The sequence below is a fragment of the Urocitellus parryii genome, chromosome 7, assembly GCF_045843805.1.
Source record: "Urocitellus parryii isolate mUroPar1 chromosome 7, mUroPar1.hap1, whole genome shotgun sequence".
Lineage (NCBI taxonomy): Eukaryota > Metazoa > Chordata > Mammalia > Rodentia > Sciuridae > Urocitellus > Urocitellus parryii.
Genome location: NC_135537.1, coordinates 28,872,135 through 28,898,664, shown reverse-complemented (window position 1 = coordinate 28,898,664; position 26,530 = coordinate 28,872,135). Strand labels below are relative to the sequence as shown.

Here is a 26,530-nt window from a genome sequence, read left to right as displayed (position 1 = left end):
CTACTACTGCAACTGCTTACCAGTTCTTCAGAAGTCAAATGCATCAAACGTTCAGCTATGGCAGCACATTGGGCTGAGTCTCTTATAAGTTCCCCTTGTTTATCACCAACCACTAGCTCAGGCCATGTCAATCCTTCATTCTTTTTAATCAAGAAAATCTCCAAGCTAAAAGTTTAAACGAGAAAAGTGGTATTAAACAACTATGCAAGTTATACTATCAAAAACAAGCAGAAGAATCTTCTACAGAAATACTCCTCTGGTATCCAGAAAGTATGTCACCCAAAATCCTGTTCATTTTAGCTTTGCATATGATAGAAAACCTATAATTCAAGGGCAAATAATTTAAACTTAATAAACAAACAAGAAAATACCAATGGAATGATGCCCCAAATGGCTGGCTTTCAAAGGGGAGTGACTGCAAAAAATTAGTCTACTCAAAAAGTACTGTGGTTGTCCAGGTGTGCAGAATGTTAAAATTAAAGTACAAAAAATGCACAAGTAGCATGGATATGAGATAATGGTAAATGGGGGTTGATGTACTTTATAAAGGAAAGCCTACAACCATAAGGTAGTTCTTGGTATCTGAAACCGACAAGTAACTTTATTTTCACAAACTAATAACCATTAATTGTATCTATTAATCAAATTATCAGGTTGGTTAAATCAATGCAAATGTTAATTTTAATGTATAGATTTTAAAGAATTGAAAAGAAATGTAGGAATTAGGAAAACAACTTTGGTAATACAGGGAAATAAAGATGTTAATGTAGTCTCTATTAACTTATTCAAAATCTAATTCTGTACATTTGAACCATTAAACAGAAATAAAAAATTAAAAAAATGTCTGTTAGGGAACCCTGAGATCAGGGACTGATGATGCAGGAGAGGGAATAGCTGAGTCAGGGCAGATGACTGACACAGAAGGCAGCTGGCCTTTGATCCTTGGCAATAGGAGATGAAATTCAAGTAAGATGCTCTGTGAGCAGCCGTTGCTGCAACAGAAAAAAAATGGGATGTTAGGAGCTGTTCCACAGCAAAGTGACCTTTACCACGTGACATCTTTGGTACATGTGCTACGCTAACCCATGCTGTGGAACACAAATGCAAGCATACAATTTCAAAAATATAATTATAATTATTATCAAACAGAACATGTAAGCTTATCATTCTTTTTTAAGGCTATTATTATTACCACCTCATGAATTAATTACAGCATTTTAAAATTTTCTAATATTATTTTAAGAGATAGGAGATCCTATCATTAGCATTGAAAATTACTACCATAATCAGCAATGCCCAGATGAAGTTATATTTTCTAAGTAAAAGGCTAAGCCAAGCACAGCCTCCAAGCTTAGAAGGCTGAGGCAAGAAGATCATGAGTTCAAAACCAGTCTCAACAAAAGCAAGGCACTAAGCAACTCAGTGAGACCCTGTCTCTGAATAAAATACAACATAGGGCTGGGGATGTGGCTCAGTGGTCGAGGGACCTTAAGTTCCATTACTGATCCGCTCCACACCAAAAAAAGGCTAATCTTGATGATGAAGATAATAATGACAGTTTACATTTACCTAACATTGACCATATACCATGCATCGTCTTAAGCACTTTGCATGTTTTAATTTACTTATTGCTCATCACAACCAAATTAAGTAAGTACCATTATGTTCATTTTACAAGCAAGGGGGAAAAAAGAACTTAAAGGAGGTTAAATAACTTGCCAAGGTCACAAGCTAGTAAAGCAGCCTGGCTCCAAGTCCATGTTCTTCACTACTGAACTATTCTGCCTCTCTGAAAAAATACATGTAAATAACTTTTAAAAACTTTTACCCAGTGACCAGAATGTATAAACACATTCTTAGTTGCTACCTCAAGATGTTTAAAATAGCTCACATAATCTTAGTTACGAAGAATGAACCATTGTTATTTTGCACACCTCAACAACATAGCCCTTTCAGCATGACTGCGTTTCTACATTTTAAAACCAGCATCAGATCCTACTACTATCCAAGCAAAAAGAAACATACACAATAAGATACAGCCTAGTTAACAAACCCTTTCAAAGTGAGAAAGAACATTAACTACTGGAAAATGAGAGAGATGAACAATTTAATCAAGCACAGAAAATCATGTTTTTTTAAGCCAACAATACCACCTACGCCTCATTGTAATTATCTTTTGTAACACAAAATCATACCAAAAACCTCAAATTTACTGACAAAACAATAGTGGTCTATGTTCATGTGTTGAACACTCAAACTATTTGCATGAAATTCAGCAATTCCCCTAGACCTTTGATGGATTACTGCTTGATGAATTATATTTAACTCAATTTATTGTTGAAAATGAACAAAAGCAAGATTGTGCATAGTATGTGTCAAAAACTTTAAAAAAAAAAGAAAAAAAGATGTGTATGTTGTTAGAAAACATGAAATATCTCTGGATGGAAAGTAGGGATGGTAGTTGTATTATTTAGTAAGCAAATGAAGTTTAACAGAAAAAAAAAGATTTCTATTTAACAGTTTAAGAGTGCAAATTAAAATAAATAACCATTTTACCTAGGGTTATTACTGTACCCAGAGCTGGTAATAACAAACACTTCTACCTACTGCAAGCAATAACTACATTAGTATCTTTAATCTTAACCATAATTATGCTGTGTGATGTAAAAAATCTGTTTTTAATTTATTTGAAAAAAAATCAGAAATGCAAACAGAACTATTGTATTCATCTTTGATATAACAACTGTAGAAAGAGTAAAAATAAAAGAAAAAAGTAAAAATAAAATAACAAAAAAGTAAAATTTCAAACATAAAACTATAAAAAATATACCTATTATTCTCTTTAATTATCCATGTACTGCTTTCATGATCAATAGATGAATACAGCTTTCCTTCCAATAACTGGCAATCCCTCAACATAATGTTGATGTGATCAGGTAAAAACTGCACATGAACATCTTCTTTAACGCTGTTTTCTGGAAGCCGTACTGTCACTGTCAAATCATCTTCAGTTTGTTGCCAATAATACAGAGGTTCTACTGAAAAAAGAAAACTGCATTATGTAATAAAAACAAGACTACAACATACAAAATTAGAGACTAGAACATAAGAAAGAATATCCATCTCTAAAAGAATCTTAGCATATCTTCTAGTGATTATCTCATAAAAAAAAGTAATTATAAATGAACCCACATAGACTTTGGGGAATTTTCCCTTAATGAATTGTAGCAATTTTACTTGACATTCTCCTCTTCCAGTCTTACCTACTGTTCAGGAAATAAGGATTCATAAAATACAATGGACAACAATGCCTCATCCCCATTTCATACCTAGCTCCCTATACTCACTCCCCCCCCCCTTTTCCCTCTTACACACACACACACACACACACACACACACACACACACACACACGATTCCTGTTTGAAAAGAATATAAAATATGTCTTCCTCAAAAGTTTATCCAAGCGTTTTTTATTTAATAATCACCCAATGGAAGACTTCAGCCAAACAATGAGGATAGCAAAAGTCTGTAAAATTACATGAACTTTTAGTATAAAGAGGCATGAAAACAAACTAAAGGGCAAGTCAAAATTTTCAAGATCCTCACCAAAAACAGACAAACATCTAAATTTTCTTGATTGTTGGTTGTTTTTAGAGTTTTTCTGTGCTTTTAGAAATTATGTTTTAGGATTTAAGAAAAAATATTATTATTTGTATTATTATGACAATACCAAATAGCCAACAGACAATACCAGTCTTTCTGAGATTTACAGAAAATGAAACTAGTATGTATACTCAGAAAAGTTTAAACATGCTGATTAATAAAAAATTCCTAACTTTTGAAAATTATTTTGTGAAAATTCTGTAAAAAAATAATGAATTCAAGATATAAGAAGTCAATAATAAAACAATATCTGGACTAGTAATTAGTGATTTAAACACAAGGTGTGTTCCACTTGGGCTATCACATGCCTTCCTACTACATGTCTTCAATTACATGGTCCTAGCTATCTGGCATAATGGTTCCAATGACCAGGGCATTCTTCCTTCCTGCCCAACTGCTCATCAACGAAGTTCTAGAGGGCATGCGGATATGAACAGTCAATCTGGAAAAGTTTTAGGAGGGTTTAACACTATAATTAAGACAGAATAGAAGAGAATCTAACAAAAACCACATAATATATGAAGAAACAACGGTGCTTAAAGGCTAACTAAAGCGCCAAGCATAACTTTTTGTACTTAGAGGTGTGTATATACATAATAAACCTGGTGGAAATATTTGTAAATTACATCCCTGGCTGTGAACATCAGAAATATGAACAGTGATTATGAAGGGATGTTTTTGAATAGTTTTAAAATAATATGTATCTTTGTATACAAATATAAATTTCTTCTTAAAGATGTTAATATTTTCATTCTAAAATATAACCTTTATTCATTCATTCAACCTTGAGAAAATCTTGATTCTGCCCTCAAAAAACTCTATAAGTTTAGTATGAAAGATAAGAATATGTATATTAGTTTAACTCATTTTAAAACATTAGTACTCTTAATACCATCATACAGGTTTTTCAAATGCCAACAGTAATTAATTTGCTTATTAACTTATTTAAATATTTATTAAACATGCAATCAAGTAAGCTGAGAGATTTAAAAAAAATCTTTGATAATCACAAAATTATTAAATTTTATATAGCTTCCACTATTTAGGTGGTATATTTTACAAAAGTCTTTTTTGGGAAATACAAAAGAAAATTAAAATTACATATCTATCCCACCTGGTAGAACCCATAACCTAACTGGAAAGACAAAACAGACATAAATGTTTATGTATAGGAATACACACAGCTTTATAAAGATTAAACATAAAATCACCTTGGATTTTCTCTGACATGTCTTCATTCATATTTTCTTCAAGATCTTGATCAACCTGAACAAATTTGAAGGACTTGTAGGAGACAATCATTAGACCATTTCCATTTGGCTCAATAGCAGCATAATTTGGCACTGATTTTCCACGGAGAATATCACGCTTAGTAATTTCATACTTTTTATTATCTATAAGAAAATTAAATACGTTAGGACGAAACATTACAAAAATGGATAATAAAAATAATCTGAAAACATGTTTATTTTAAATTAAATATTCTAAATATTATTATTACAATTAACATTAATAATCTTTGTGTAAGAATAAAATATTCATAACCTCATTATCTTCAATGATTATTTAAAAATACTGGATCTGATGCAATTTTCTCTTAGATTATTCTGTCCAGTTGTGGCTGGAGGCAGTAGCCACCAGCCACAAGCAATTAATTAAAATTAAGTTTAAAATCCAACTCCTCAGTTACGCTGGCCTTCCAACTTCTCAATAGTTACACCATAGTACCTATGGTAGTGAATGGTGCACATATGAAACATGTCCATCTCATAGAAGTTCCTTTTGGACAGCAAAGATCTGGCCTTCAAAGTGACTAACTTACCTAGAATATCAGCTTCTGAAGGTTCTACCTTCTCCTTGACTATAGTCTGTCTATTTTCCCAGCAGGTATATGACAGGCATCTTCTGAAAAGAGCCACAAATTGAGGATAAGGGAAAAAGTGTGGTGGGGGACTATTTTTCTGTCTGTTCTAACTGCTGGTAAGGGGGTTTCTTAAAATAAAATATGCTTACAGTAGAAATTATTTCTACACATAAAGAGATCTAGATTACTAATAACCAAATATAAAAAAAAAACACTTTTAACATATAAACAACCATATCCTAAAAGCTTTTTGTAAATTAACTAAATTTATTATTCTATGAAGATAGGGTTTTTTTGTTTGTTTTAAAATACTCAGACATTTCAGTTGAGCCCATATCTTTACTTATACTATTTACTCTATTAATATGGGTTGCATCCTCTCCTAAATTAATACATTCAATTCACACATATATAAAAACAGGCTTATAGTTTCATGAATTAACTAAAATTATACATCTATACATCCTTCACAGGTACATGCAAGAAAAGCAATCCTACTTGCTTTTAATGACCTAAATTTAGGCACTATATATTTTATAGGAAGGCTATTCATTCCAAAATGAATAACTACCACAAGATATATTTGTACAGCTACAGATATGAAAATTTATATAAATAAGATGAATAAATTTGAAGTAGTTAATGTAACAGATTTGTGCTTCCCAGCATTTTTGGTTCATCTCTGGAGAAACACAGTAGCATAAAACTGTAATTCTTAGCAATATTAAAAATATACATGTTAAAAATTTTCAAGAATTATGTAGTAATGTCTTGTAATAATGTCTCCTTTTATATAAAGGCATAACTAGCTATGAAAGCATATTATTTATTTATTTATTTTATTAACTCATAACTGATTCATACCTGAGGAGAAACTATCTACAGATATCCAACCCACCTGTGGTGGCAGGTGCTAGAATCAATAGTGCCCAGGAAAAACAAAGCAGCATTTACAGAGACAGCTTTGCATTTCAAAACATACTGATGGCAATCACTATAGAGAGATTCAGAATTTTATTCTATTTTACCTTTATTTTTCTTACTGATAGTGACCCACTCCAGAGAAACATAGAAACCACTTCCTTTCATATCCAATTCTTCTTTCTCTATTCGAAGAAGTAAGATAGCTATGGAATGTTCTTCAGCTTTTAGCAAAGAGATACTGTGAATTATGATAAAAGGATCCCCAAGCTCTTCATTAAACATAATCTACCAAAAAAAAAAAAACACCATGAAAATGTATATATTGTACAAGCATAGCACAGAGGGAATACATAAAAGTGGTGACAATCCAACAACTATTTTGTATACTATTTATTAGGAAGAATTAAAAAATAAAAAAGCAAATTTAAATAATGTTCCTTGAAGAAAAAACTTGTGCATGCATGCACACGCGCATACACACCAACGTGATTTGTATAATAGAAAACTGATCAATACTCTTGGCTTTAAAGAAAATAACAGGGCATCTACACAGTATTTAAAGAAGAAAGAGAACTAAAAGCAATCTCCTAAAGGAGAATTACACAGGGTAAAAGTGCTCTACATAAAAAGACCACAGGCAAGTCAACATTCACTCCTAGTCTCTTCCCTTTTATCATGTATGACTTATTTCTGCTTTCTTACTCTTTGTTTCTGCATTGTGTGCTGTATGCATGTATGTGCATGTCTGCTTTATACCTATTATTTATTTATTTGTGTTTCTGTTTATTTTCTTGAAGTTCACAAAGATAAAAGTCATCAGAGAACAAATCAGTAAAGTTTAATCTCAAAACCAAAGAGCCCATTTACACTTAAAAAGATAATTCAACAAACTCTATTTAAAATGTATTCTTGATGTTGTTCTCCCTTCCCCAAACAAATTTAAAGCCGCACAAAATCTTATTAAAATCTTTTTGATACCATAAATGCGTGCTCTAAAAGACAATCTACCTCTTAGAGTAAACACTGAACAGGAGAGTTTTAAGACTGATTTCTAAACAAGATTTCTGAAAAGTTGCAGTTGGGGAAAAATTAAAAAAAAAAAAAAAAACAGAAGAAAAAGTTAGCTTTTTTCTTTTGAAATCTGTACCTAGAGTCCCTGCAATTTTTTTCTACTTGAAATCTCCATAAAGAAAAGTGAGCTGTTATCTATTTCCCTATATGTTTGAGCACTTCTGCCAAAATTATTCAATAGTAAGTCTTTGAAATTCATCTAACAATTTTCAAAAGCAGAAACAACAACAACAAGCCCTGAGATACTCAAAACTGAGACAACCTATAAAGATAAATTTTGAGTTGGCTGACTGAATTTAACTCATTTGCAGGACAATGGAAGCTAAAGGCAAGAAGCGAAAATGACATGTTTTAAGAAGTATAAGCAGCTAGTTTTTCCTTTTTTTCTTTCTCTTACAAGTGGTAGGAACTAGAAAGAGTAAAAAGAAACAGATGACTAGACTAAAAGTTGCTAGGCTGAGGTTTTTAATCTTCTGAACAAGACCAGCATCTCAACTGTAACACTATTCTGATCTACCACCCTCATAATATTATTTGGAAAGTACGCACTCTTCCATATCTTTTAATTTCTTTCTATACCCTAGTCATCACCACCACCCTTGGCCCTCTTGTGCCCTATCATGCCCTTTAATCACTTTTACTGTTAGCTTTTTTTTTTGTCACACCAATTGCCCCAAAGTCCTAAAACTCTCTTAAATTATTGTAACTAATGTATTCTGTAGCTTTCTCACTTTAATTAATGTCCAAGTCCCATTCTTCTCTCACTTCCCCCATTATCTATACAAAGCTATAATTATTAACAGACAACATCTCAGAAGGGTTCTTTTTTTATTATAGCAGTGTATACTAAAAAGGGCATAAGACAGATTTCAGTTTTTAATGAATTAAAACATATTTTAAAGGCCTAATATGTTTCAAGGGGACACACACAGCAAAAATCAAAAGAATTATAAATCTATGTGCATCTCCTTCCAGCAGAATCTGTGGAATAGAATATTCTTAAAAAATAAGTTGAGAGTGAACTGAGTCCTCTTGTCTCTTCCTGCTTAAAACCAACTTAATCTACAAAACTCAATAATAATTCTCATTTTTATCTCTTGACCATCATTCTCAAAACTCCAAATGTTTCAGTTAATTATAGCTATAACACACAATAACTCATTTTTTAAGTTTTTACTGAAGGCTAGAGTAGAAAATGTCACAAGGTCCAATGAATATGAAACTGTGAATGCAACAGTCTCTTATAAACAGACTACTGATGATGTTTTTGTTTAGTTTTTCAGACATACTATAATTTGGTAATATACCATTTAGTAAAAACTTAGTAAGATAGGCAAGTCATTTAGTTTGAAAACCTCCCAGGTTTTTCTCAAATAATTAAGGTCTGATGTTAATATGTATCGTTGATCTGATAAAGATATTTTATAACATGTAAATATATTAAACTTTTATCTCTCTATTTACCTGAAACTAAAGGCTATCTGCTAAGATTTAGACAGTGGCAATATTATACCAATTAGTGGAATTCAAAGGAATTGAAGCAATAAATCATTTGATTATCTACCCCAAATCATTTTCTTCCATTTTCAAAAACAGGCATTGGAAAAATTGATTGTCTTATTGCCATTAAAATCCTAATCCACCTCTCACATTTAGATCTGCTTCATTTTTTAACATTGAAAGAAAAATGGCATCTTAGAGATTAGTACATAAGCATATTTATATTACTATGTATTTTTCTAAGTAGGGAATAGTTAAACTATTTGACCAGTGTAAACATATCAGCAAATTTAACATGAAAGTAGAGGAGAAAAACATTTCAATATAAGCTTTTTCAACTGTTTCAAGGAGGAGACAATGTCAGTGCTTAGTGCAGTGCTTTAATACATACAAAACACTCAAGAAATATTTGCTGAAAAATAAATGCAAATCCTGACAAGTATACTGACCCTAGATGAAAATAAACAACTAGCGTATCAGTTAAACACAAAGTATATGTATGTTATAATTTACTTAAAAAGAGACACAAGACTTTATATTAAAAAAACCAAGAGGTCACCTATAAGCTCTCCTTGAAAAGTATTCTTTTAAAATAAATAAGGTCTAATTTGCATATACTTTCTGGACTTTGAAAGTCTTTAAAAAAAAAAAACCAAAAACCTCACCTCCCATTTTTCAGAAGCACTATTTCCACGTTCACCTGTTCCAATAACATATAATCTTCCAGTTCCATCTGACAAGGTAACCCAGGTGGATGATGTGAAATGGATAGATGCACAAAGGCGATTATCGCATGCCGTCAAATCTGTAGGTAGTCGAAACACCTCTCGTGGTTTTCCTAAAGCAGTATCCTAAAAAGGAGTCAAACATAAGTGAACCCTTTCCTCTTCCCTGAATCATACACGCACAAAATAAACATCTGCAGTGTAGTAATTTTTCTCTTATTCAAGAGTCTGATCTAACTGCCTTCCCTTTAAGATATATTACTAATCACTTTTGTGGGGGAGGGGAGGAGTTTAAGAGATTATATGTAGCACAAAGAAACATTTATTATTGAAACTTTTATGCAATTAATATATATTATAAAACATTGAGCTAGCATATTCAAATTGCAATACCACACATTTTTTTATTAAATATGTTTTTAAGTTTAAAAAAATTTTAAAGTGAGTGGATTTAAAGAAAAATACTGTTTATGACTCATAGGACACACCCATGCCAAAAAAAATCTAATGCAGGACTAGAATCACTGAAGTGAGGAAAATACAGCTTTAACATGGGAGTAGCCCTGAGTAACTATTTGACTTAAAGGAAGTTATCACCTGAGGTCCCTCAATTTCAGGCCCCAAATGACTTTTTCAGCTACTGATTCCCTTCAAACAAATAAAATAAAGTAGATGGGATGGATAGTATGTGACTTCTAGGGCTGGATCATCAAACATTTTACATCTTCTGTCTCATTCTTTTTCTTGGATTGACACTGTAAGGGAGGCTAGCTACCAAACCATAAAGATGATTAAATAGTCCATGGAAAGAACATCATAGGGAAGAACTGAGGGCTCCTACCAATAACCGGCACCATATGAATGAATCATTTTGGAAATGTATCCTTCAGGCCTAATCAAGCTTTCAAATGACTGTATCCATGGCTGACATCATAACCTAATGAGAAAGCTTCAACCATACCACTCCACTGAAAGCACTCCCAGACTTCTGACCACACAAACTATGAGATGCTTATTGTTCCAAGTCACTAAGTTCTGAAATTGTTCCTCAGTAATAAATAACACAATGCAGAAGTCTAGTTTTCTTTCTTTTAGCTTTAGAGTTACCAGTTTTTTAATTCACTAGTTAGAAATATCATACAGATACTAGCCTGCAGTATGAAACACTGCATTTAAACTATCACCAACTCAGTTTTTTGTTAACAAATTCTCAATTGTGCCTATGTCCTTATAATTTTAAGATATAAGATAGGTTGCAGCATTAAAATGTTTTACAAGAAAATACATAAAATGGCTTACTATTCTGGAAATAAGCTTCGTTTCAGTATTCAATTCAACAATTTTTTTGTTGTTATTAAAGTTTTAGTTGTCAGTTAAGAAATTTTACCATAGGACAAGAGTACTCCTAGAAATAGAAAAAGAGGGAGAACTTCCAAATTCATTCTACGAGGCCAACATCACCCTGATTCCGAAACCAGACAAAGACACTTCAAAGAAAGAAAACTACAGACCAATATCTCTAATGAACCTTGATGCAAAAATCCTCAATAAAATTCTGGCGAATCGGATTCAAATACATATCAAAAAAATTATACACCATGATCAAGTAGGATTCATCCCTGGTATGCAAGGTTGGTTCAATATACGGAAATCAATAAATGTTATCCACCACATCAATAGACTTAAAAATAAGAACCATATGATCATCTCGATAGATGCAGAAAAAGCATTCGACAAAGTACAGCATCCCTTTATGTTCAAAACTCTAGAAAAATTAGGGATAACTGGATCATACCTCAACATTGTAAAAGCAATCTATGATAAGCCACAGGCCAACATCATTCTGAATGGAGAAAAATTGAAGGCATTCCCTCTAAGATCTGGTACAAGACAGGGATGCCCTCTCTCACCACTTCTGTTCAACATAGTCCTCGAAACACTGGCCAGAGCAATAAGGCAGACGAAAGAAATTAAAGGCATAAAAATAGGAAAAGAAGAACTTAAATTATCACTATTTGCAGATGATATGATTCTATACCTAGCAGACCCAAAAGGGTCTACAAAGAAGCTATTAGAGCTAATAAATGAATTCAGCAAAGTGGCAGGATATAAGATCAACACGCATAAATCAAAGGCATTCCTGTATATCAGCGACAAATCCTCCGAAACGGAAATGAGGACAACTACTCCATTCACAATATCCCCCCAAAAAATAAAATACTTGGGAATCAACCTAACAAAAGAGGTGAAAGATTTATACAATGAAAATTATAGAACCCTAAAGAAAGACATAGAAGAAGACCTTAGAAGATGGAAAAATATACCCTGCTCATGGATAGGCAGAACTAACATCATCAAAATGGCGATATTACCAAAAGTCCTATATAAGTTCAATGCAATGCCAATCAAAATCCCAACAGCATATCTTGCAGAAATCGATAAAAGAATCATGAAATTCATATGGAATAATAAAAGACCCAGAATAGCAAAAACAATACTAAGCAGGAAGTGTGAATCAGGCGGTATAGCGATACCAGACTTCAAACTATACTACAGAGCAATAGTAACAAAAACAGCATGGTACTGGTACCAAAACAGGCGGGTGGACCAATGGTACAGAATAGAGGACACAGTAACCAATCCACAAAACTACAACTATCTTATTTTTGATAAAGGGGCTAAAAGCATGCAATGGAGGAAAGATAGCATCTTCAACAAATGGTGCTGGGAAAACTGGAAATCCATTTGCACCAAAATGAATCTGAATCCCTATCTCTCCCCGTGCACAAAAGTTAACTCAAAATGGATCAAGGAGCTTGATATTAAATCAGAGACATGGCATCTGATAGAAGAAAAAGTTGGCTACGACCTACATGCTGTGGGGTCGGGCTCCAAATTCCTCAATAGGACACCCATAGCGCTAGAGTTAACAAATAGAATCAACAAATGGGACTTACTCAAACTAAAAAGTTTTTTCTCAGCAAAAGAAACAATAAGAGAGATAAACAGGGAGCCTACATCCTGGGAACAAATCTTTACTCCACACACTTCAGATAGAGCCCTAATAACCAGAATATACAAAGAACTCAAAAAATTAGACAATAAGATAACAAATAACCCAATCAATAAATGGGCCAAGGACCTGAATAGACACTTCTCAGAGGAGGACATACAATCAATCAACAAGTACATGAAAAAATGCTCACCATCGCTAGCAGTCAGAGAAATGCAAATCAAAACTACCCTAAGATACCATCTCACTCCAGTAAGACTGGCAGCCATTAGGAAGTCAAACAACAATAAGTGCTGGAGAGGATGTGGGGAAAAGGGCACTCTTGTTCATTGCTGGTGGGACTGCAAATTGGTGCAGCCAATTTGGAAAGCAGTATGGAGATTTCTTGGAAAGCTGGGAATGGAACCACCATTTGACCCAGCTATTCCCCTTCTCGGTCTATTCCCTAAAGCCCTAACAAGAGCATGCTACAGGGACACTGCTACATCGATGTTCATAGCAGCTCAATTCACGATAGCAAGACTGTGGAACCAGCCTAGATGCCCTTCAATAGATGAATGGATAAAAAAAATGTGGCATTTATATACTATGGAGTATTATTCTGCATTAAAAAATGACAAAATCATAGAATTTGGAGGAAAATGGATGGCATTAGAGCAGATTATGCTAAGTGAAGCTAGTCAATCTTTAAAAAACAAATACCAAATGACTCCTTTGATATAAGGGGAGTAAACAAGGACAGGGTAGGGACGAAGAGCTTGAGAAGAAGATTTACATTAAACAGGGATGAGAGGTGGGAGGGAAAGGGAGTGAGAAGGGAAATTGCATGGAAATGGAAGGCGATCCTCAGGGTTATACAAAATGTCATATAAGAGGAAAGGAGGGGCAAGACAAGATAATACAAATGGAAGAAATGATTTACAGTAGAAGGGGTAGAGAAAGAAAAGGGGAGGGGAGGGGAGGGGAGGGGAGGGGTGGGGGGATAGTAGAGAATAGGACAGACAGCAGAATACATCAGACACTAGAAAGGCAATATGTCAAGCAATGGAAGGGAAACTGATATGATACAGCAATTTGTATATGGGGTAAAAGGGAGAGTTCATAATCCACGTGAATCAAACTGTGTAATATGATGTATTATGAACTATGTAATGTTATGAACGACCAATAAAAAAAAAAAAAAAAAATGGAAACAATCACAAAAAAAAAAAAATAAATAAATAAAAATGATTTAAAATCCTGGGGAAAAAAAAAAAAAAAAAAAAAAAAAAGATAATTATTCATTAAATGCTCTAGAAACTTAAAAAAAAAAAAAAAAAAAAAAAAAAGAGTACTCCTAGAACTATTCAGATGTATATACTAATAAAATACAAGCCCTATACACAAGCCACAAGTTTTTTTGGTGACTCACTGTTTCTTTTTACTTTCCTTTGAAACAGTACCTTTATTTCCTTTCCCTCCTCATATTTTACTGATTTGCATAATACCAAATAAAATCATAAATATAAAATATAGCAAGCACAGCTGGCATGAATAGTTTTTAGAAACATTACATCTGAGTATTTGTAATGTAAAACTTAACTAGTAAAAAACTGAATTGTATTAGCATAATGCTGAGTAGCATATATTAGTAGTAAACTTCAAGCTTTCTGTAGTCTCTAGCCCCTACTTTTTACAGAGGGAGTTTAGAATAGAATACCAGTTAATCCAGTCAGTCAGTTAAGTTAAGGTCAAGTAAGAGAAATTTTGCCATATGTTCATGCTTATGTCAGCATTTAGAATACAATACTGTATTCTACAAAATGAGAAAAACAATGGACTAGTCAACAAATGGTATTGAGACTAAACTTTTCAGAAACAATTCAACTTAATGTTTCCTCACACCTCATGTAATAACAATGTTCACCATTTAACACTATAAATGAAAACTTGTGCTGATAATAAGTAGGAAATAACCTCGCTGATCATTAATAAAGGGAAGAGGAAAAAAGCAGCTCCCCTGTCATTGTGGCACTGGTACCATCAGCCAGGCTTTGGTTTTACTGTAAATTATCCTGGCATTAACAGCATTGTTCTCCTATTGAACATAAACAGTTTCACAGAATATAAATATCAGACAAGGCCACCGTGATACTGACAAAATAGTATCACTCCATAATGATATGTGAATACAGATAAAACATTGTCAAAACTTCAAATGTGACACTCAATCCAGGCCAGTGTGAGCAACTGCAGCTTCTTTACTAATTACATCCTGCACTTCAGTCTATTCTTCCCTCCTTCTAGATGAGACTTATTAAGATACTCATAATAGGGGCTGGAGATGTGGCTCAGCGGTAGCGCGCTCGCCTGGCATGCGTGCGGCCCAGGTTCGATCCTCAGCACCACATACAAAGATGTTGTGTCCGCCGAGAACTAAAAAATAAATATTAAAAAATTTTTTCTCTCTCTCTCACACTCTCTTTAAAAAAAGATACTCATAATAGAATTATCCAGTTTCCTCACAGTATCCAATGCAAATACTTTCTTAAATCCTCCCCATAAATCACCTAACATGAGCCCAATCCTTTAATATTATCATTTCTAAATCCTCCAAGATACCCTGTGATTCTCCATGGTATACACTCTTCCTTAATGCAAAAAGTAATAAATCCAATTTGCTCAAACACAGGTCTGTGCCTGATGTCTTTGGAGAGCATTGGCAGGGAAATGAACATCCGCCTTATGGAATTTCATATAATTGTTAAATATCATGAGGTTGATTTATATTACTGACACATACAAAAAAAAGATAAAAAAGATACCACCCCATCCTCCCCCCCCAAAAAAAGAAAAGAAAAAGCACACAGAATATGTATAACATAAACCCATATATGCTGGAACAAAAGTTGTGATATGTCAGCACACAGTAAGACACAGACAAGACGCATGCGAATCTGTTTAATAGTGTTTTCTATTAGGAAGGAAAATGAGATGAGAGCATGCCTGGTACTAGGGGAAATGAATGTGAAGGCAAATTCCCTTTTACTTCAAACACATTACTTTTGGTTTTCCTTTTTTGTTTATACTGGCCAATTTATGTATGATATACATAATTTAGAAGATATTAAAATAAAATACAATGGGAATCTTTCCTTAAAACAGGTGTTTCAAAATAAAGTTTTCCAGTGGTACACTATATGACCCTCTCTTTATCTAAACTAGTGAAATGTTATCAGGGGAAATGTAGGTCTAAAATCCTTAAATCACTCCTTTTCTCCATTTCATACACTGTTGTTTTAAGTCATGTTCTTTTAAATACATGGTTACACATGACTGAGGTTGGTAGAAGTCTAATTATCAGATAAAGTGATACAATATTCAATAGAATAATTAAGATGCTAAGCATATAAATGTGAAACCAAAATTAATGAACTTAAAATACAAATAAAACATAGTACCTCTATTACTTGAGTTAAATGATACAGTGTAAGCTGCATAAATGTTCATGATGTTTGAAATTTAATTCTCAGAGTACAATTTAATTTTGACTGGACTATAAGCAATGAAACTTTTTCTTTAGTAAGTCCTACACTAAAGCATTAAATTATCTCTGAATAACCTTCACGGACAGTTTTACTAAGTGTACTCGTGATAACACCTTATATAACTGGCATCTATAGTGTCCATTTTCACCCTTTCCCTTTTCTTCACAAAAAAAGGCTAATATAACTATGTTCAAGGTAACTGAAAATCAGTCAGAGGCAACATTTCACAGTTAAGTTATGTAAGGGTCCGGCGGAGCGTCGGAGAAAGAGACCACACAAGAGACTGGCTCCATGCAATTGGCAAAAGGGGATTTATTAATTCAGCATGCTGAGGTTCCAGGCTCACTCAGGAAGATAGAGCAGCCTAAAGCCCAGAGCAGAGGTCAAGCAGAGCTTAAGTACACTTTTTGGAGAGGGCGGGGGGCTTTGCATACATCAGAACAAATCATCATGAGGCGCGGGAAAATTGAACAACAACTCTGAGATAGGATTAGTACATTCATTGGCGGGAACAGTCTGGGCAGGGGTGATTGGTCACTCCTAAGCGGGGTACACATTTAAACTGATTGGTTTTGGGGCTTGGATGCTTATGTGCCGAGCTACTTGGAGCCCTTAGCTATTAAACAACCAGGGAATCAATGGAAATATTTACTGGGCAGTTCCAGTATTGTCCTAACAGCTACAGAGATTACAGGTTCCAGGGGTAGCAGAGGAATTTTAACAATACCTGGTCTTTTACTTTTTAGCCCAGGCCTTGTAATTTAGAAACCTTACAATGCCCGGTCTTTTACACTTTAACTCAGACTTTTGCAGCTTAGAATCAGCTTAGAAATTTTACCTTTACAGTTACAGAAGGATTAAAATTTCACTGATGAATGGAACACTTACTGAATGACCACAATGTACAAGAGTATTAAATAAGTGCTTTGACTTTTTACTCTCTCATTTATCTATCATCAAACACTATAAAGTGGAAAATATTATCCCCACTTTAAGAAGACAGGTCCAAAAAGATTTAAAAACTTGCCTAAAACTCCCTTGTTAGAAGATGACACAGCCAAACTTCAAATCCTGGACAACTTTACTCTGAAAATTGATAGGCTTTCCCTTATTTCACATATACTAGAAAATAAGCCATTTCCAACCTTTTTCTAAACAAATAATACTTCATTCAGATCTCAACAATTTCTCGAACACCCCTTCCCTCCCCCACTTCCCTACCAAAACCCCACTTTGACTACAACTACCATATTCTCAGTTTTTCTTAAGGATATTATATAGTATTTTTAATTAAGATTCCTGAGTCAATAAGGTGTAATACGAAAATTAAAGTTTCCACGGATTGTATGTAAACTACATTATAAATAAATATCAATACCTAAGTTATATGTTTATGAAAAACATTTCTAAACTGGAGTTTGGAGCCCTCTTACAGTTATACGCAGTGAAGCTTCAACTAAGGAACTGTTTTTCTTTTTTCTTTTTCTGGTACTGAGGACTGAAGCCAGAGGTGCTTTACACTGAGCTTTTTCCCCTTTTAAATTTTTTTTTTTTATTTTTTATTTTGAGACAGAATCTTATTAAATTGCTAAGGCTAACCTTGAACTTGCAATCTTGCACCCTCAGCCTCCCAAATTCCTGGAATTACAGGCATGTGATGCTGCACACCATTGTTTTTCTAATATATACACATCTACAGGAAAAAGACACTCAAATTTAAAACAATGGTCAATCAAAATTAAGTAGAGATGCCATTTACCAGTATTATTAGGTATTGACATTTAATATTTTGCTTTTTTAGAAGGAAGTGATCTTTTTCTGGAGAAAATCTTTCATCATTAATAACCATTAACTTCATTTGGAAGATGGTCATCTTCTTCCTTCTTTATGTTTTCACTAAAGCTTTAAGAATAGGTATTTCTAACCAACTGCAGTTCAATTAATGTTTGGATGTAAAATGATGCTTTCAATAATGTATTAAACACACATAGTTCTAAGAATTTACCTTTGATTTTTATCTTTACGTAAATAACTATCTACTTGTCAATCAGCTCAACTATTGAAAATAAGCTGAGATTCAAGTCTAGAGATGAACATACTGTCATGCAAGGAGCTGGACTAACAAGTAACTGTAACTTTTCACTTCAAGACACAACCTCACAAATATACTTACAAATGAAATCCAGCAACTGTCCTCTAGATCTTAAAGACACAAAATAAGATGACATTCTTCTTTAGCAGCAGAAACAATATAGTTTTCCAATTAAATGGGAAAAAATTATAACAGAAATAATACCCCAGGGCCAGGGTTGTGGCTCAGAGGTACAGCGCTTGCCTAGCACGCATTAGGCACCACATAAAAAAAAAAAAAAAAAAAAAAACACATAAAAAAATAAAATAAAAGCACCACATAAAAAAATAAAAACAAATAAAATAAACGTTAAAAAAGAAAGAATACCCTAAGTTTTAAGAAACTGGATAAATACCTTAAAATGAGGTATAATATGATATAAAATAATGATGATCTAGAATAAAACTTTAAACACTTTTTGTGCTTTTCTAAAATATTTTCTACTTCGTAAGCACACTTTCAACTGAAATTTCTCAAAAATTAGCAATTGTAAACTCACAAATTAAACTTACTTGGTAGTGTAATGGCTCTATAAAACTGTGTTGAACTGCTGCCACCTTCTGGCTCCTTATAAAGTCAGCTGAGCAAGATGAGAAAAATTCAAGTCCTTGGCTCTACAATCTTCCACTTTGAACAGTGTTTACTCCAGAGTTAACAAGGGGAGTCATTTGTACCCCATGCACAAGAGAGTGGTATTTATGCATTTGTGTTTTTGGCTCAAAAAATTTATTAATCATAGTAAAATGGATAAACATTAGTGTTTTTGCTATACATAAAAAGCCAATGTCTAATCAGTGTTCAACACTTTCCAACCATTTCCAACATAGAAGCTCAAAGATTAGGTTGATTCCCTTTGTTACTAAACAGAAAAATTATCAGAAATAAGCATGATAGTCTTCTGTATCCCAGATACAGGGCTTCTCAAGAAGAACACTAGCAAAATCACTTTGACATACTTGATAAAATTTAGATTTCCAGACCAAACCAACTCTGACACTGAAACAACCTTTGGGAATGGTATCCTGAAATTAGTTTTTGTTCAGATCAATTACTTCAAGTGACAACAGAATTTGAAAGCCAAAGAAAGAACCTTAATTGCTGAAGCAGAAAATTAACTAAAAGAACCTGTAAGATGGCTCTTTAAAAACATAATAATATCTTTCTAAAGACTGACTGGATAAAGAGAAAAAATACAGAAAGAAATATCAATAATCTGAAAAGCACAGTGCATGAAACACAGTGCACAGCAATAATAATGTCTATTTTATTCTACTGTCCTTCCTTTCCTCCCTTCCCCCTCCCCTCCCCTCCCATCACTTCTCTCTACTCAATCTAAGGTGACACAATTTTTTTTCTCACATCTTCATACATGTATTTTGTATAACGATGAGGGTCTCCTTCCATCTTCCATGCAATTCCCTTTCTCCCTTCCTTTCCCTCCCACCTCTCTTCCCTATCTAGAGGTAATCTTCTTCTGATGAACTTCCTCCCTCCCTACCCCATTTTGAGTCACCCCCCTTATATCAGAGAAGACATTCAGCATTTGTCTTTTTTGGGATTGGCTAACTTCACTTAGCATAATCTGCTCTAATGCCATCCATTTCCCTGCAAATGCCATGATCTTGTTATTTTTATTGCTGAGTAATATTCCATTGTGTATAAATTCAAGAACCAATTTAAATAAACCAATTACTACAGAATAAACTGTACAGGTGATTAGAAAACTACTATTGAAAAGAATAACAAAATACAACATAGCCAAAGAGGATCTTTGAAAAGGAAAAATCACTCTAATCTTAAACTTATCAGTCTTCAGAAAAATAAGAAAGCTCCTCAATTCATTTAAGAAAGCCAGAAAAACTTTGATCAAAATCTGTTAAATAACACCAAAACCAAAATACAACTATTATGGACTTGTGAAGATAAATGCAAACATTCTAAATAAAATGTCAATAACAGAATCTAACAATGTATTAAAGGAATATGCTCTCTCACCATAAAGGTTTATTCTAGAAATACTTAGAAGATTGCTCTAGTTTGTATCTGGAATGCCCTTCCGAGGCCCATATATTTAAGTTTGAGTGCTGTGCTTGGTACTATTAGGAAGTGATGGAACCTTTTAATTGTAGGGCCTAGTGGGAGGCCCTTAGGTCACTGGCAGTGTGATTTCGAACAGAGTATTGGGAACCCAGTCTCTTTTTGTCTTTCATTTCCCTGGCCATGAGATGAGCGTTTTTGTTCCACCATGTGCTGCAACCTTAAGGTGCTTCCTCACCACAGGACTAAAAGCAACAAGGTGATCATGGACCAGAATTGATCATGAACCGGAACATACAAAATTGTGAGCCAAAATAAACGTTCTTTCATTCTAAGTTGATTACCTCAGGTGTTTGTTATATTAATGTAAATATGACTAATACAAGAACTATATCAATTTAATTCTGTGATCATTAATAGCAAATATAATCTGAAAAGGCATTTGATAGAATTTAGCAACCATTCTTAATAAAAACATTGAATAGAAATCTAAACAGAACAAAAATTAAAACAACAAAGTTATTTGTCAAAACCAATGATTTTTAGTAAAAATTAAAAACTATTATAATAAAATCACAAGCTTAAGAGAAATGGATATATGAAATCCCCACTATTTATGACCTTGTCTCAGAAGTTCTATCTATAAAAGCAGTAAGACAAAAATGAAATATTACTATTATTGTCATTTTCATAAAGAATGGAAAAGAATTAAAACTATCTCCTTTTCTGATGATATAAATGTAGACTTAAAAGGAGTTGTTAAAAAAATTACTGAATTATCAAATAAGGTGGCTGTGGATATATATAACACATAGTTTTTCTCTATCAATAAATGCATAGAAAAGGAAATGGAAAAAAAACTATAATCTATTTCACAACAGTGGCAGAAACTATAAAATATTTAAGAATAAATTTAATAATAAGAATATAACAAACTACAAAAATCTTACTTGAGGGCATAAAAGTAGATCTAAATAAATGAAAAGACATACTGTGTTCTGGGTTGAGAAACAAGGTCTTAAAAACACCAAACATTCCCCAAATCAACATGAATTCCCTATGCTGGGGATGGGAGAGGAGACTGGAGATTTGTTTAATAAAAGTTTAAAACAGATTGATGTTACCAACAGGTCTAACTGGACAGGTCGATGAAGGGATCTGAAAAAAGGAAAGCAGACACAAAAGTAGAGAAAAATCTGGAGCTTGGTGGGTCAGCCTGCCTCTTGTGAAGGAAGACTGACCAAGAATGAGCTCAGCATGTTTATTATATAGTTTTAAAGATCAGAAGGCTTTATTGTGAGACAGTTTCTTTAAGATAAACAAAACCCAAGTTGAGGGTAAAAGCAGCCCAATTAGAACTTATTAGCTTGCACCCATACTCTTTACCTCTAGGCAGCAGGTAGGCAGCAGGTATTTGAACCCAAGACCATGAACTTATAAATTCAATGACTGACACAGAATCTGCTTCTAACAGGGCATCATTATATCGACTGGGTGATCTTCAACTGGTTCCCTTGCACTGAGAAATCCCCAAGGGAGGTGTCCCCTTTGTCTCTGGGCAGTTCATTCAATATTCCCAACAGACTAATTCTAGACAGCTGAGCACAGAGGTAAAAAGAGGATTCAGTGAATGCCTACATATTAAAAGATAAGAACACATATTTTCTTCCTCTGCTTTATTCCAGAAAGTCAGGATCAGGGCCCTATAACTACCTCTCTGACAAAACAAACAAACAAAAACAACAACAAAAAACCACTAAAGAACTCCTCTCTAAGGACACCTGCTAGCCCAGGGGAAAAGAAACCAACATTTAGGGACACTCAGTCCTACACTGTCATTTACCAGCTGAAGGGAAAAAAATATGAGGTAGATCTTTTTCCTGGAAAATATACTAAACTACTTTCAGAGTGCATTATGTCTTTTCAACTAAATAATTCAAGAATTTATAATCCAACTGTTAGAGGATACATATTAAGTGCTAATAGTGTAGGGATGAGAATGATAATTAAGAACTAGGAAAGAAGGCAACTTGTAAAAACTTTCAAAAATCACCATTCTAAATTATGCCAAAAAGTTCTAATTTATCAGGAAAGTTAATAAATGTACACTGTGTATATGAAAAGACAAATGTTGATTTGAACATACATAAATACATAATGAAGGAGGCTATTATTTCAATGTTAAGGTCGTATTGAGAGAGAGAAAGAAGTGGTTTACATTTTGATGTTAAAAAAAAAAGTAGAAAAAAATTTTATTTTGTAGCTGCAGCATTCCCAGTACTCACAACATATAGTAGGAATTCAATAAATATTTTGAATGCTGAGTAAAGAGTATAAATTAGTCTGTAAGTTAACATTCTTACAGAATTTTCATGAGTGACATTTCAGATTTTCTGTCTTCCTAAACTAATAGAAACAAATAGAACCTAGAAAAAAAAATTCTTAAAATTAAAAGACACAATATGATATAAACTATGCATGCACAGAACGTGAACATGAATGATCATGCATTGGGCAACAGAATTCACAAGAATGAATACTGAGCAAGAACATGGCTTGTTTGTACACAACATTCAAATATATAGTGCCCATACAAAGTGTACATGTATATAGTATCTTTAAGTAAAGCCCACAAAGAGAAACTAAATAAGAAACTATAACCAGTTCCTCTAAGTTGTTCATAGAAAAGATAAAATAGGTCATGAAAAAGAATAAAAACATATTAATCTCTGCTCTAATTTAATATCAAGTTTTTTAAGCATAATTACAGTATATGATTTTCCATAAAAATTTTGCAATGGAAGAAAAATATACCGACCAGTCTAAGCTGCTTATCTATATTTCAAATACAATCACTAAGCTCTCATTTCAGACTTCCAACCAATCCTTTGTGACTTAAACTGAAATTTGGTATTCCAAATTCTGATTATCAATGAGTTAACTGACAAAACCAAACTTCTGAGTCCTAAATGTGACCCTATCCATGCCCATCTTTCAGTCCAGCATAGCACTAAACAAGGGGGAAAAACAACAACAACAAAACAAACAAAACAACAACAACAACAACAACAAAAAAAAACAGCCTTTCTCATTTACCTTTCCACTGCTGAATACAAAATAACATGACCACTCCTGGTCTGCTTCAAATCTGACCATCTGTCACCTTAGTGGCCTCATCTCCATCTATAACCTGTATTCCTTCCAAGTCTTTCCATGCATAATCTATGCATTAGATACACACAAATAGAATACCCTCAGTGAATAATAATGCCTGGTGAAGTTTGCCAAATTTGCCTATTAAGTTGTGTATGTATCCAGTTAGCCCCAATCTGCATGGTAACTTCTAACTCATCCTTCAGAACTCTGTTAGGGTGACATTTTATGAAATCTTCCTTGAACATACATCCTTTAACATCTGTCATTCCTCCTTATTTTGGCATCTTATTATTATTTCCACTTTGCACGTTACCACTTTGTGTATGTAGCTACTAAGTACATAGAAATATTCAATAAATGTTTTAAGAAAAATATTTCTTATTCAGAAAAATTCTGTATCTCAGAAAACTAAAGAAAACTGAGTACACCTTTAATTTTTTCTAGCAAATAATGAAAGATGAAAAACCTGTAAAATAGAACAAATAAAAATGGTTTTAGATGAGCCTTTGAGAAAGATCTAGGAAAATCTTCCTCCTAAAGGAGAAGAAACAAGACATTTATTTAAACTACTATCACCAGATTTCACTGAAAATGTTCCCCAGGAGCAAACTATTTCTATTTTACTAACCAAAAAAATGAAATAAAATAAAAGAGATAAAGAAACAAAGAAATGGGATTTCACCAATAAATAATAGTAGAAATCTTTATAGCATCTATATAGATGCTGCAAATAAGCCAAATTAATCAAAACATATAAGTAGCTTTGAAATATTACTCAGAGGACAAAAAACAAAAGAAGCAGATTGATTTAAGTAGTCTGAATTATTTTTACCAAAGGAATCAGTTATAAGGAAAACAGAATATCTATATTAACATATTTTTTCTTTAATTTTAAGACTAGCTCACTTTTCCTGTTCTTCCCCAGTTAATTTACGTAAATAAGCACGATTCTAAAAACCACAGCATAAAAACTTCAAGCAAACATTTGACAACAAGCAGTTATACAATTTATATATTTATAGTCATCAAAGTGATTATTTCAGGGATATAACTACAATCTCTACACTATGCAGGTCCATGGCTGCCAGCAATTTCAAAATCTGAAATTAATGGAATAATATACCTTACAAGAATAAATATTAAATAACACTGTATATCGATATCAAATGTTAAATGATCATTATAATTGAATATTCAAAAACATATTCTCTGGATTTATATGAAAACATAATAAAATACTAGAACAAGTCTTAGGGATAATCTTATCTAATTGTCAAATTGTCTTTGCCAGGAAGCCCCTTCTTTTAAAAAACTTTATATGAAATAGACAAACACATAGAGCTGTATCTGTATCAGCGGGTAGAGTGGAGGGTAGATCTTCCTTGCCTATGCAGTGCCAAGGAATTCTTTAGGGCTTAGGGTTTCAGAGACAACATTGATGAGAATTCAAGCCTTTTATATTCTCATAAAGACATAAGGGCCTAAAATGAGGGAGCAATTTGCCCAATATCACAGAGCCAACATGTCCAAGGCAGAGTCAGGTCTAAATCAATATATACCTGTATTAGTCTAGTAGGGCTGCCAAACAAAATACTACATACTGGGAATTTTAACAGATATTCTTCAGTTTCAAAGCTACAAGGTCACATTAAGGTCCAACAGAGTCAGCTGCTAGGAGGCATTCTAGTTGGCTTGCAGATGCTGCCTTCTTGCTGCATCCTCACATAGCTTTTACTTCATCTGTGCATTAGGAAAGACATCTCTCTTTTCCTCTCCATCTAAAGTCCACAACCCTATTTGAGTAGGTCCTCAGTCCTATGACTTTATTTAATTACTCTTCATTACCTCCTAAAAACCCTAACTCTAACCTCAGACACATGGGGAATTGGAGCTGCAATATATGAATTTAGGGGGACAGAATTCATCCCAAGGTACTACTAAAAATGTATATCATAAGAGTATACTGTAAACTGGCACGGTTGTGCACGCCTGTAATCCCAACAACTGAGGAGGCTGAGACACAGGGAGCATGAGTTCAAAGCCAGCCAAATGTTTTTGCTGATATGTAGAAGCTGACCCACAATAAACACAGAGAGGGAAAGAACAGATATTCAGTAGAATAGACAAAGGGGAATGAAGGAAAGGGGACAGGAACAGGAAAGGCAGTGGAATGAATCTGACATAATTTTCCTATGTACATATATGAATACACTACAGGGAATCCACCATTGTATACATACACAAGAATAGGGTCCTAATTAGAATAACATATATTTCATGCTTGTATAACTATAACAAAATGAATTTTGTTGTCACATATAACTAAAAAGAGTCAATAAAAATTTAAAAGAAGAAGAATATATAAACGTTAACATTAAGCACAAAAATTTAAACTGGATTTTAATTTGTCAAGACAAAAAACTATTTGCTTGGACAATGCCACATCATATTATTTACCTTGATATATTGTCTTATTAACCAATAATAAGGAGAATGGGTGGAACATTGTAGAACACTGGAACAGACTAGTTCAAATCCAGACTCTGCTTCAAATTCTGTTTGACTTAGACAAGTTATTTATATCTCTATTCCTTAGTTTCCTTAGTTGTAAGGCATCCTATATTAATTCCACCTCCTTAAATGTGCATACTACCTTTCACTTTTCAAAATATTTTTATAAACTGTGCTTTAACTTTTAAAAAATCTTTGTTATCGGCAAAATTACAGGAAAATTTTCATATACATACACGTATATCCACAACTCTAAAACAAAATTTATTTGGTCATACAAATCAAAACATAGTCACTAAATCACATATATGTTCTATTACTTTAACTGGTTTATACACATTGGATCTGAAGTAATTCTAAGTCAAGGCAGCTCTAGTGAAGAAAATCAATTGGACTTAAGAGGACA

At 33.3% G+C, this 26,530-nt stretch overlaps 1 protein-coding gene across 2 annotated transcripts in view; it reads right to left on the bottom strand.

Annotated features, from left to right (window-relative positions):
• The window catches only part of Nudcd1 (NudC domain containing 1), a 63,452-nt gene that overhangs the window by 24,832 nt on the left and 12,090 nt on the right, over positions 1-26,530 (bottom strand). Inside the window, exons 3-7 of one of the 2 annotated variants that reach the window (XM_026384533.2) lie at positions 9,690-9,875; positions 6,558-6,738; positions 4,877-5,059; positions 2,831-3,038; positions 21-165 (exon numbers count right to left, since the gene is read on the bottom strand). In XM_026384533.2, the coding sequence (XP_026240318.1) occupies positions 21-165; positions 2,831-3,038; positions 4,877-5,059; positions 6,558-6,738; positions 9,690-9,875 (903 nt within the window). The remainder of the gene's footprint in view (positions 1-20; positions 166-2,830; positions 3,039-4,876; positions 5,060-6,557; positions 6,739-9,689; positions 9,876-26,530) is intronic. The other variant, XM_026384534.2, reaches the window with a different exon arrangement.